This window comes from Uloborus diversus, chromosome 2 (genome assembly GCF_026930045.1).
Source record: "Uloborus diversus isolate 005 chromosome 2, Udiv.v.3.1, whole genome shotgun sequence".
Lineage (NCBI taxonomy): Eukaryota > Metazoa > Arthropoda > Arachnida > Araneae > Uloboridae > Uloborus > Uloborus diversus.
This window is the reverse complement of record NC_072732.1, coordinates 123271883-123286204: the sequence shown is the minus strand read 5'-3', so window position 1 is coordinate 123286204 and position 14322 is coordinate 123271883. Positions and strand designations below refer to the sequence as shown.

At 32.5% G+C, this 14322-nt stretch overlaps 1 protein-coding gene across 1 annotated transcript in view; it reads right to left on the bottom strand.

Moving 5' to 3' along the window:
* Nucleotides 1-12982, bottom strand: part of LOC129216521 (chitin synthase chs-2-like) — a 104882-nt gene extending 91900 nt beyond the window's left edge. The window contains exons 1-3 of the mRNA XM_054850735.1: nucleotides 12888-12982; nucleotides 11051-11292; nucleotides 2960-3914 (exon numbers count right to left, since the gene is read on the bottom strand). Of these exons, the coding sequence (XP_054706710.1) occupies nucleotides 2960-3914; nucleotides 11051-11292; nucleotides 12888-12982 (1292 nt within the window). The remainder of the gene's footprint in view (nucleotides 1-2959; nucleotides 3915-11050; nucleotides 11293-12887) is intronic.
* Nucleotides 12983-14322: the final 1340 nt, after the last annotated feature.

The following is a 14322-nucleotide window of genomic DNA, read 5'->3' as shown; positions in this document are numbered from 1 at the left end:
TAGCCCTAAATTATCACTTTACCGCCTTAAAATCACGTTTGTTACTTATATTCTCCTTTTTTTTTTTGGTTACAAAACATAAGTTTTTGCTATTATACAACACGAAGCAAAGATTTTTAGGCATATACCAGATCTAAACAGTTTATTAGCTACATATATGTTGATTTATATATGACACTCTCAGGACATCTCTAAAAATTACTAAATCAAATTGAATTGAAAATTAGTGCGCTAAAACTTTGAAAATTTGTGTCTTTTTCTGTACAGAATTTTTGGCAAATAGGATGCAGAACCATAATGTGCTTAGATTTAAAAGAATGGATGAGGATTATTGTTGATTTGAAGTGTAATAAAATAATAGTTTAAAAAACTAAAAAAACACGCTTTCGTAGCAAAATGAACTAAAATGTGAAAAATAATCTTTGGATGATAGTAGTTGACCAATCACTTAATTTTAATGCAATACAAGAAACCGTGGGGTGCTGTCTATTTACATTTTTGCTTGGACAACAAATGGAAGAAATTCAAGACAAATGATAAGAAGCCCCCCCCCCCCCACGCTTTTTTGTATTGCATTAAAATTAAGTGATTGGTCTACTATCACTTAATTTTAATGCAATCATCTACTACTATCATCCAAAGATTATTTTTCACATTTTAGTTCATTTTGCTACGAAAGCGTGTTTTTTTAGTTTTTTAAACTATTATTTTATTTTTCTGTTTTTTAGTCTTATGTTGGAGAATTATCAGGCAAAGTTTTTTTTCTTTTTTTGCGGTATATGAAAATTTGAATCAGATTGGGACTTAATTAATGAAATTATTTATAAAACGAGTGCGAGGTAATATCTTAAAGTTAAGACAAGGGCACCCTGATGGGAAGCTACTGTGAGTCATCGATGTATGTTTGCGGAAATCATATTTATATTACTTTGAAAATTTGAGATGCATTTGAATAAAAGTTTTGTTCAACAATGGTCTGATCAGCAATGAATTTCCAATTAAAGGTTCACCTAAATTTTGCAATGAAATTAGTTAAAAACAATTATATTTCATGTTCTAATTACCTTAGAACGTTGGAACAAATTTTGTCTGATGCAGAAAAATTAAAGGTTTTTGTAGATATTTTTAAATAATTTTTGCGAGCATCTTTTAATGTATTTTTTTTTTTTTAAATTTTTCCTTTTCCATTGTTGGATTTATGCCAAAATATTGATTAAAATTGGTGGAAACTAACAATTAAAAGAGTTAATTAATTAATTTGATTATAGAATATTGCATTGTAATCGGGTCTGAGGTCGCGTGCCAAATTTCAAAAGAATTCGATCGCAGGAAGTGGGCGAAGTTTGAGCTGCAAGATTCCGTTACAAGATACATACATACATACAGGTGAAGCTAATAAAAGCGTGTTAAAAAGATGGCATGTAATAAAATTTCATCACTGTAAAAACGATTCAGAAAAGTTCCTGGAAAATAATAGGCAGCTTATGTGCCCAATTTCAACGAGTAACATATCTTACAAAAACCAGGAACATTTTCCGATAAAAGTGAGTAACCTTCCTGAAATACTGGGAATCTCTCCAGTAAAAGCCAGTCGTGAACCCTCTACAAAAATTGAACAGGTCTAATGTATTTGATTAGAACCTTCCTGGTTACTAAGAAAGCTCCAGAAGCATTATCGCAACCATGGCCAAAGCTACGCGAATAATTGCAAGCAAGGATCAACCATATTCCTCGCCTGCAATTCCTGCCTCGGAAAGCTGCAGCTATCCAGTGACTTTTTTGCTCCCATTGGGAGCTTAGTCAATCCAGACGGGCCGTAATTAAGCTAAAGCCGATACACTTAATAAACACGCTCAGTCAACCTTTAAACTGGTAGCAAAAAATATTTTTCACAATAGTGAAAAGTCTGCATTCGTGCATCTTTTAGCAATTCAGGAAGCTTTTTTGCGAAGATACTTGATTTTTTGGGGAAATAGGTGAAAACCTCTGAAATCCCGAAACGTTCCACGGAAATAACCAGTAACGTTTCGGATTTTTTTTTACAGTGATTGCACGTGACGTTCCACTATCCCTGCGTTTACGTTATCACTGCCCTTATTTGGTTAAAACTCTTGAATTATTTGTGAATATGTCGTTAGTTGAAGAAATTATTACGTTCATTTCTGAATGCAAAAAAAAAAAACACGAGTGCTGACGCAAAAAATAATAGTAGTAACACTATAAAAACGCTTCAGAAACGTTCCTGGAAAATAATGAGCAGCTAATGTGCCCAATTTTGGCCAGTAACATATCTTGCAAAAAAAAAAGGATCGTTTTCCGCTAAAATTCAGTAACCTTCAAAACTTTATCCGGGAAGCCTCCTGAAAAATTCAGAAATCTTTCCGTTTAAAGCAAGTCGTGTCTCTGGAGCTTTAGGGCAAACTTAGGTAAGTATAACATAATAGCTTGCCACCTTCCTGATTTATCAAGGAAGTTCCATAAGCAGTATTGCATACATGGCCAAAGCTAAGAAAGAATTGCAAGTAAAATTCAAGGTTTTACTCGCCAGCAATTCTTGCAAAGCTATCTAGCCCGTGGACTAATCCTCTCTTTATGGGAGCTTAATTAGTCTGTGCGGGTATTGATTGAATTGAAGTCTATGCACTTTATAAATACGCACAGTTAATCTTTAAACTGGGAGCTAAAAATATTTTTCACAACAGTGAGAAGTCTGCATTCATGCAACTTGTAGCCATTCAGCAAACCTTTAGACAATGATACTTGATTTTTTTAGGAAGTGGATAAAAGTCATTGAAATCCCGAAACATTACATGGAAATACTCAGTAACGTTTCAGATTTTTTTTTTTTTTTTTTTTTTCAACAGTGAATTCTGTAAAAGCAGAATATAAGGCAGAATAATTTTATTAATAAACTAAACATTATGATTTTTTTTTTTTTTTTTTTGGAAAAACCACTTACTCATTGGTAGATGCCATTCTTTTCTCTTTTGGTGTCCAAATATGGATGGTTATAATCACTTGGGAGACAATCCAAAAAATTAACACAAATCCTCCTTCCTTGAAAAGAAATGTAGGCAGATCTTTTGGACAGCTCCAGAACAAATAGGGCGTCAGCTCGGCAAAAGCGCACGTGGACTGAATCCTCATACTACAAGCTGTTATCAGCAAACAGAGTGTCAACGGGACTGTCAGACATACTGGCAGAGCATAGCTGAAAACCTGAATGCAGATTTTACACACGAATCTGCCACATGTGTAGCATACATAGCTTCCTACTATGTGGAGTAGGGTTACGACCAACGGAAGAGTAGGATTGGAAAATAGCGGTGGTGGAATAAATTCAGGAGAAATGGTCATATGATTCGGTATTTCCAAATCTTCCCCAATAGCGTCCCCTACAGTCAAAATGGAAGACGTTACATTGTGAACTTGAAAATGTTTCTTAAATTCACTGAAAAAACTCTTGACATCGTCATGAATGGCTAAATGCGTTAATAATGTTACAAACGTGAAGACCATTTTCCACAATGAAATAAATAAATAGATGAATGAGCGACTTTCTTCCACATCTGACTTAATGTCAACGAGAACTGTAAAAACCGAGGAGTCTTCGTTCACGAAATTTTCCCACCAGGCGAAAGAAGTGAGTAACAGCGACACACCGGCGCACCACCATAGTCCTCGATTATCAGGCTCTATAAATGAGAAGGCGATGCACAACCCAACTCCACTCGTTTGAAAAAGAAGAGCAGCTATGTCGAATGCTCTTCTTGTCATTGATTCTCTTCTGCATCGCAAGTCCCATACTGTAATCAGGTTTAAGAAAGATGAACAGAAACAAATGGCGCTTGTAAGAGAAAGGGATCTCATGGAATGAATTTGGGGGAAGACAACGAAGATGAGAAGCAATGTTCCTAGAACATGGAAAGACTCCGCTAAGAAGACCTAGAAAACATACATCCATTCAAATACATAAATGCCCCTTGTTGCTAAAAAATTACTTACTACTTTTCAACTCCGCCTTGAAACATATAAATGACCATATAAGATATATAATCTTACTATGGCGAGTCATAAATTTTGCAATAAATTACTCACTTTATTTCGTTGGAATTGCATTTTAACATTATTCACCTAGAATTATAGATTGAACAGGCCATCATGTTCCGTCTTAAGCTATCTTTCAGCCAGTTCTTCAATACCTCGGCGATGTAATCTATATATATAAAAATGGAGTTTGGTAAATTTGTTCCCTAAGATCTCAGAAACTACCCAGCAGATTTGGCTGAAACTTTCACCGTTTGTTCTTTTTGGTACTGGGGAGGTTTGTAGACCAGTTCGAAAAAAATCCGATTGATAGTTCCTTTTTTATTCTAATTTGTCCAAATTTTCGCATAAATGCCCCACTATGACGGCGAAAAAATACGTGCACATTTTAAAATTATGTGTCCATCGAAAGCGCTTATTTTTCTGCTGAAGATGATATGTTCGAAGGCTTTCCTCAACCCAATTCATTATTTAGTGTATCATCTCAACTCCCAGTTCATAGTTAGAATTGTTGAATGTTTTTGTGTTTCGTCTGACTGTTTGAGGCTTTTCTCAAGTCAAATCTTAAAGTAACGTTTTTTTTTCCTCCAAGATTGGCTAATAATAACTAGATTTGGTTGATTATTTTCCATTTAAACGGAGCTTTAGTGTAATTAATGTTTTTTTTTTTTTTTTTTCAAAATTATTTGTGCTGATTGGATTTTTTAATCATTATCCAATCTAACAGCAGAAACCTCGCCAAAATTTATGCAAAAAGATTTCAATTGCGGATGCATTTGGCTGTTTTTTCAACTGTCGCGGTTTTTGAAGTCAAAGACTGCGTAATAATGTTTGTCAGCTTTCACCACGTAAACAAAATATCGTCAATCAAAGAATCTTTAAAAACTTTTTTTACTGTAAAATAATCCAGCATCTAAACTAGGCAAATCCATAAACAACACAAAAACTTCCATTAATGTGACTTTGTGCACAAATTCAAACCATCGCCAAATTTTACTACTTATTTTGGAAACATTTCGGATGAAATTGTTTAGCGCCATTTTATGGTGACCAAAAGTATTTTAGCATATGGCGACAATATCTCTTTAATAAAAATTAGTAACATACCGTTTTACAAAGTAAGGAGGGGGAGCATTATCCAAGGTATCCCAAAACGATTCCCGCAAATTCGGTAACATTTTAAATCGCACCAAGAACCCACAATGATTGAAATTTTCCAAAATAACTAAAGCAAGTTTAAGGGTTCAGGGGCAAGTTACGGGCGCGCGGCTACATTTTTTTAAACAGTTCGTTCTTCAGTAGACATACAAAGAAGGTAAGACTCCATGTAAAAAAAAATAAGTATTAACTGATAAATTTTTTTAAACATGTGAAGTTTAATTTCATCTTTCGGAAATTCTTCAAATTTGTATAAGATTTCGTAAATTTCGTTTCTAAATGAATACTATTTTGCTCTTTTTATTTACTGCTACTTTAGTTTTATGAGTAAGGAAGAAGCTAGATTTTAAATCACGTCAAAAAGGTGTGTTTTAAGTTCTTTCACTTAAAACAGAAAACAAATGCAAGTAACGATTGTTTCTCATAATTATTGCTAACCCAGGCAACGCCGGGTAATTTTGCTAGTAATATTCTAATTTCATAATACTCGTAACCTTTATACTAGTTAACATTAATCTTTTAATAACCATCTTGTTGCAGTGTTGTGGTATACCGAGCCTTTCCCTTTAGCACAGCATTATGTTTCCCATTGCTTTGGCTGCGTTATATCCTAACTCAAGCTCATAAAGCAACAGGTAGGGAATAAATGGGGGTTCACCGACAAAAGGCGCAGCTGCGTAGCCGCTGCACCTCCCAACTCCCTCCGTCTCCCGGTTACGCCTCTACAAGACCTTCGTTGAAGATTACAAGGGTTTAGTTTCCGTTTAGTTCCCGTTCTAAATATTTTCGTGAACTTTGTCGTTTTTTCGCGCATTTTTGTACTTTGTTGTCTTTTTCTCATAGCCTTTTACGGATAGTTTTTAGGAATGGCAACTTCTTGCCATGACAACCAAAGTATTTACTTTTAAGATGGCAACGGATCATATATGTTGCCATACCATCCAAGGTTTTTCCCTTTAAATAACGCTCGTGGCGCCATCTATTGCGAACTTTGATTATTTTTTTCGAACTTAGAATATTTCTGCAAATTTAATTATTTTATTTTACAGAGATCCGGGCTCGGGAGTCGAACCCGTTACCTCCGAAAGATCCTAGTAGCTCAGTCAGTTCACGCGCCTGCAAATTTGAAACCGCGAAAATATTTCGTCATAAGCAAGGCGAGCCGAAATACCGACTTTCTTACTGGTTATCTTCCGTGCTTCACGTACATGCGCATAAGTTAAGAATACGTTGCGAAAATTCACATCTGTCAAATATTGCAAAAGTTATGACCTGCCCTAGTATTAAAGAAGAAGATAAAAATCTTCAAAGACTAAAATTAGTTTTTGAAACATAGTAGAAAGCATATTTTTAATTATTTTTTATTGCAAATAAACATTACATGTTTGGTATCTTGTAATGTGCTATAATGAAAAACTCGCAGAAATATAGTTCAAAATTTAAAACATTCCAGAGATAGATAATCTAGCCTCAAGACCAGATGCACCTCTAACTAATAAATTAAGAATAAAAATTTTAAACTATTTAAAATCAGAAAAAAAGAAGGAGGTTTTGTATTTAATAGTACTTACCACTTTCAATGTCAACACGAAACTAAACGAGCCTACTTTCCCGTATGTCAACATCGTTTTTTTAACAGCAGCCTTTTTCTCTTTCGAATGTCTTAAACTTTAAATTGCTTAAAATATATCCTTTTAAGAGGTAATGTTACTTTTAAATACAAATTACGTGAGGAGAAGGAATGTATTTTAAGAGAAGAATTCACTCTATCAAATTTAATCATCATTATTCAGTAAATGGCAAACGATTAATGTTTTCTAAACAAGAATGTTCTAGTCGCAGCTTTGATATGTAACAGGTCAAAAGATGGAGAAACAAATTTTACAAATGTTTTCAACAAAAAAAAAAAAAATCCTCCAGAATAAATTTTTCGCTTTAAATAAATTTTCAAAAAATCAAATGAAGTAAGAACGATACCAATACAATACTTTACAAATGAATCTAGTTCCAACCAGGTAATATTAAAAATAAAATTATTTCTTCATGAACACATATTTCATTTTTTGATGGTTACCAAGCGAAAAAGGCGGGGGAAAGCAATATTAAAAGTTTTAAGTTTCATTACAAAAGGTTCTTAGATTTTACTTTTTAATCGATGAAAAAAAATGGATTTTTTTAATTATAAAGTTTATTGTGGAAATAATAATTTTGTGTATCAAAATAAACATTTATATCCAAAACAAAATCATCGCTTTTTGCCCTTGGTATTATCTTCTTTTTATTTAATCAATCACTCTCCAACTTTCGTCAACGTTAAATCTACGGACAACTTCATTTCGATTTGTATTAGAGCTAACTGTTTTTCTATTTCTTCATTCCTGAAACAAAGAATTGAAAACAATTTTAAGACCTGCAATTTTCTTAAGTTTTCGATGCTAAGAAATTTTTTTAACGTTTTTGGTGTTAGAGGTCAAAACGAGCAAATTTCTTCCATAGTACATTAATGTTAAAAAAGTTTGAAACGTTCAAAACATACCTTTAAAATTGTCATAAAAATATTTCTTTGTACATGTTCTTTTCACGAGAGTTGTTGGAAGCAATTCTGCCATTTAGTTTGGGATTTATATATGCCTTAAATTCTTCAGTAGTTGCTAATATGAAGTTTTTTAAATCTGATTATAAAAAAATAAAACATGAGAATGAGATATCTTAACAAAGTTCTTTCGAACAAAAAAAATTTCTTTCATTAATTTTTTAATTGGACTGTTCCATCATAAGTTGTTGAGGGGGATTTAGACAATATGTTTAAGTTTTATGCAGGGGGCCTAGGTAAGGCAGGGTTCCACTTGAGCATTTTCAAACCTCTAAAGTATATTTTCCGAACAAAAACATTGAACTATATTTAGTTATCTTACCATAATAAATGTTTTCTTCTTTGGTATTTTATAGCTTTTGAAAATGCAAGTTCTAACATTTCGAATAAACGTCAAAATTTCGGGGAAGAGCAAAACGAACAACAGACACCATATCCAACAGTATCGCTCTGAGCCTGATATTTCCACCACATATTGCTTATCTCTTTCCAAACCTAGAAAACAAATACACTAATGATTAACTTGAAAAGTATGGAAGATTTTCAATAGCTGTTATTTTCAAAATGTAAAATATCCTTTGAATTTAAAACAAAGAAAAACTCTTTATTATCATCACAATGCGTTTGAATTAAAGGTCGAACAGTTCTAGCAGAAGACTCCTATGAGCTCGACACTTATTAATGTACAAACCAAAAACTAAATTTCTTTTTAGATAAACAAAAAGAAAGTAATACAAATAATTGAATCTAAAGAAATGGAGGATGATTTTTGTAAATTTGTAAATATATGCAGATTTGGTAAGAGGCTGTCTACAAATGATGTCAAGCTTTAAGGGGGCTGAGGGGGTTCGTGAAATTGTGAGTTTGTGACAAGAAGAGGGAGAAACTTTTTCCACATTTTTTATAAGAATATATTTAGAAAAATAACGTGACATACAGGCCCGTGCTGGGCAGCCAAAGAGGGCGGTGGAAAGACCAGCTATAGGGCACCAAGTTTTGCAGATCAGGAGTGTGGTGTATCCGTACAATAATCAGTGTGTGGGGGGGGGGTGTCTAATGCCTTATATTGGAGGGTGAGTGACTAATGAAAGTTACATTTTCAAAAGCGAGTCAGGTCGTTTTTCTTCCATAAAATAAAAAATGCGATTGAAGGAGTTTAAATGAAAGTGAAAATTAAGTATGTTCGAGTGTATAGAATGAAAAAAAAAAAAAAAGATTTTTTTCTAACATTCTGGATTCATTAACTTTATTCACTCCATTTCAACTATTGGTTCGTTTATGGAATCTGAAGCTATTTTTGATAATCAATTAAAGCCTTAATGGTAAGAGTTTTTTTTTTTTTCTATAAATGAAAAGTAGTAATACCAGGATTAAATCTCTTTTTACTACTTTTGGTGTTAGTAAAAAGAGAGCCCTCCCACATATGTTTTCATATTGAAGCGCGAGAAACGGTTTTAGACGTTATTTTTTGTTTCAGGGAAATGAGAAGTTCTGCCTCCTTTCCCCGAGAATGGTTCGATGGTGAGGTATAAAAACGTGATCTTTATAGGCTATGACGTTAGGGGATAAGATGGGTTTCAGAGATATTCCACCGGTAATTTTTCAAAACTGAATTTCCAAATACGCAGCTTTCTTTGACGATCTTCAATAATACTAGGAAATAGGTGATTACGGAATTAAGGGATTTTCTCCGGAATTTTTTTGAAATTGAAATCTTAAAAACGTATTAGAGTTTGGAACTTCCCACTGAACGCTTTCGAAATTTAAGTTCCAAAAACAATATTCTACCCAATCTTTGAAGGTTTAGAAGATAAAATTTTTTAAATGCTAAAGTTAACTGTCCGTAGTAACTTCATGGGAAGGAATCGGTTTCGAGATCTCCGCTTCAATCGCTTTTCGTTATTGAAGTTCCCAAAACGTAATTTCGGATAATCTTCATGTTTCGGTAGATGCTGTGGTTCGCTCTAAGTCCAAAAATGCAATTTTAGGCCACCTCTAATGCTATTTGGCGAAGGCATGGGGTTCAGCACCGGCGAAAATGTTTGATACTAAAAAGTTAAGGGGGAGGAGAGGCTCTGGGATCTTCCCCTGGAAGTTTTTGATATTGAAGTCTTAAAAACACGATTGCAGGCCTTCTTTGTTATCGTAGTTAACAATTTAGAATTCAAATTATCTTTCACAGCTATGTCTAGAAGCAGAAGATCCAAAACGCAAAATTTTAGACGATCTTCGATGGCATGGAGAGAAAATCTTAGGAAAAACGCAATTGCAGACGTTTTTTTTTTTTTTTTTTTTTTTTTTTTTTTTTTTTTTTTTTTAAATGGAATGAGAGAAGTTTCGGTTGGGCCCTTCTCCAGGAATTTTTTTGAAGTTTAAATTTAAAGCTTTTTTAAAACAATTTAGGGGCTCGATCGCCCCAATCTCCCCCCGAAGATCCATTCCTGTTTCAGGTCTGATCATCCAGATTCAAACTTTGAGGGGATGGCGACCCCCCCCCCCCCACTCGAAGAATTTGATAGAAATTTTATAGAAATTAATGTTCCTTTTTTTCGGAAAAAAGGAGCATTAATCCTGAGAATTTCTTGTCTTGAAGCTGCTTCCTTTACCCTTTCTCCTTTTAATTTCTATCAAAACTTAATTCCAGAGAGAGAGAGAAAGAAAAAAATAACAGAAATAGAGGGAATTTATAAAACCTTTGTTAAGTTTAAAACTGAAAAATTCTTTATTGTGAAATTTATTGTTTTGAACGAAAGATAGATTTTTAAAGTTACACGTTCTAAAAATCCAATTTTAGGCCACTTGTGGCCTAAAAATACTGTAGAATGTCGGATAAAAAACAGAAGACGAAGGCGGGAAGAAGATGAGAAATCGCAGATCAAACGAACTCCCCGAGAAATTTTCAAAGGTTTAAGTCATCTTTAGTTAAGTGTTCCAGAATTCCAGACAATATATTTCATTTATGTTAATTTTTTTAATAATAATTAGGTGATCGACTTTTTTCTCAGAAATGTAATTAACATGGATTATCTCGGTTCCCCCCACATCTTTGAGTGTATGTGTATGTTGTGTGTGTACAATCGATAAACAACCATAGAAGTTCATAGGATATATCTGAAAAAGTTTGCGTAATGCTACATTCTGCTTTGTTTTCCTGTTTCAATTAAGAGCTAAGTTTTTATTACTAATAACTTACATACTAAGTTTTATTACTGATAATTTCATTAAACTAATTATTTAGTTTTTATTACGTACCCATTATTTCGTTACAAATTGTAAAATGTCTTCCTTTTTCGATAGCAGAGGTCATAAAAAGTAGAGTTCCTTTAGAGATAACTCCACAACTAAGGACAATGGCAAATGTTAAGAGGTACACCAGAGCTTTCAGAATCTTTACAGACACCTTGAAAAACGTGTTTTCATTTGAAACAAAACTTTCGTCTTCTTTCAAACCAAAAAGATTCCAGTGCTGAAGGGCATCAGAACTCTTTTCCTCCCTAAAAATTGTAAAATTCATTTTTTAATAAAACGATGCTTTGTGATGTACAAATTCTTAAATGGTGTAACTGGTGTCATGCAGTGTCCATAAACAGAAAATATGTACTATTACTTGAACCCCCGTTATTGTACAATTTAACAACATATTTCGTTCGTTATTAGGAATTAAATGCTCCAAGTGGATAACTACTGTAACTGTGCAGTGCGCACATACTGCATTTACGTGAATGTTCAAAATACAAAATGCTCCTAAATATTTATCATAAAAGTATTTTTTCTTACAAAAAACTTACAGCAATAATTATTTTAATATAGTAAACCAAAATATATTTCTCTACAACTTCAATAAATACTTTTCCAAATTTTTCTCTGTGTAATAAACAGTATCACATAAATTATTAAATACTTATTATCAAGTGGGAAAATTCTCTAACAATTCCAATTTTTGCGTCTTACAAAACTCAAAAAATAAATTTCATAAAATTATTACACAACCAGATCTGTATATTAATTATATCATTACATTAATTAACGTCAAAAGTTTAATTTATTTTGTTATTTAATAAAACTATTGCTAGCAAAGCAGCTGGGAAGTTTTTGAAAATAATTTCCCTTCGTATATTTCATGTGGTGTACAGTCAAATCCAAATTTAACAAAGTCCAATGGACCAGCAAAATCATTTCATTGTAACGAAATTTCGTTATACCGATATTACAAATGTTAACATTGTTCCTATGTAACTTGATTTGGGGATTACCAAATTATTTGCTGTGACGGAGTTCGTTAAGATGGGAATGGGTAATTTATAATATGCTTCACCAAACTCATGTGAATATTTAATAATCTTACTCCAAAATTTGGTTTAAAAATTTTTTAAAGCTATAAACTCTCAGAATTTTTTTTTTAATGCTTTTTTCTTTTTCATTAAGATGGCTGTATGACCTCTCTAGTACTCTAAGTAAAATCTATGCGGTGAAACCGGTATTTCTTGTAACAGAAAATAGTGTATTCCTCATTCAAGACAGTGTTAATGCTATCTTGAACTCAATTTCACCCACATAAAAGAGGTGTAGAAGTAACTAAATATGAGGTAAAACTCTCAAAGTCTAATTTTTGATTAAAACCAGACAAGATTCGCTAATTTATTGCTGTAAAATAAAAAGTTATGAAATCAATGCTCGAAGTCTTTCTTGAAATGTATTTATCTAGCGATGATCGTATTGTGGCAAAAAAAAAAAAAAAAAAAAAACATTACCCGATCTGTATCAGGCAGGAGTAAAATTTTCAAAAGAATTTTTCTATCAGATTCTTTTAACGTTTTCAGCATTAGAAGGCTAAAAACATGTAAACAAAAATAATAGTAATGTGATTGATAAAATTTAATTTAATATTATCGGAGACAAAGAAAATATACATGCTATTGTAGATAAGTTTTTCAACTATCAGCAAACTTGTCATTTCTTATCCTTAGTCTACGCTTGTAAATATTTGAACTGTACAATATAGCTACATGTATACAGTGGCATTATTTTGACTCACTTACCAATGAATGGATTTTAAACATAAACATACTTAATGAAAAAAAAAACTTACATTTCTCTATTTTGTGGAAGATCACGCTGAGCTATTGCTGCCGGAATATCTCTTGGAAAATCCGGTATCTGATGAACGTTATTAGGAACTTCCATCGTATCTCTCAACACCATTACTTCCCCTTATATTGTTAGAAGCACTAAATGTTTTATTTTCATCTTCGAACAGATCTGAAAATAAAATTTTCAAGCATTTACTTCAAGAATATTTGCTTAATTGAGGCAGTGAGAAGCAAAGGGATGTAAGTGACGAAATTAAAAATTTGGAAATCACCAGTACACACCAATGAAGTGGTAGGTGAACATCTCCTCTGTCTTAGGGCAAGAGATAGTACTAATTGCCCTTGTAGGAGCTGTTATACAGCATGAATTAGAAAAAACTTTTCAATAAAAGCCTACCAAGGGCTATATCTTTCAACGCGTTTTACTGAAAACTTGAAAAACTTGTCTACTTACATCCCTTTGCTTCTCACTGCCTCAATTGCAATATTGCTGAAAATATTCCTAAATTTCCACAGCAGACTAAGAAACTTGTGGTGATTCTGCAAAAACCTGACATTTTCAGATCACAATTTAAAAAATAAATAAAAATACTTAAAAAAATCTTTAAAAAAATTATACTTACTCATTGTTAGGAACTTTAAAAAGAAAAATAAAGAGAACTCACTTTAACCATGCTGCACCCTCAAAAGAATCGAATTTTCATACACCATGAGAGTGATAAAATGAATTTCATCAAAGGTTTTCAAAAATGTAACAATAGTAATAAAGAACTAACAATAGCGTAAATCTAAAAATATGGTTGTTGTATGGAAAAACAAAATCTATGTGGGACCTCCCTTAACGGACACTCTCAAACAGCAAACATTTCTTCGAGTCCCTGTCCTTTTACATAGGTCTTTCAATATTATTCACTATAAATAGCTTACACTCTGAATAAAGGACAGTTATTTTAACAAAATGGTTTTTTTTTTTTTTTCAATTCTTATACGCTAAAATTCTAAACTAAAAAATTAATAAACAAATTTTACATTAAGTTCTACTGGATAATAATTCTAACTCTCTAATTTATAAAAGTATTTACTTAATTCTAGAAAGTTGTTCTCTAATTTATCTAAGTCCGAAGTTTAAAGCAACGTCACTTACATATTCGAGAAACATTTAAGTTAAAAAATGTATAACCAACAAATCTGTTTTTGAAAGATTCGTCTGAACAAAAAAAAATTTAAAAAATAGAACTTTCCTATTTTTTTCGCTAGGATGACACTTTCCTTTCAACTTGCCAGTTACGTAGGCCCAGAATTATAGTTAAAGTAAAGAATTTTATTTTTCCATTCTACTTCTTAACCTCTTAATTCAATTACACACTATGAGTAGAATTAAAATTTTTCATTTATTTAAAATAAAAATGTTGTCCCGGAGAATTACTGCAAAAA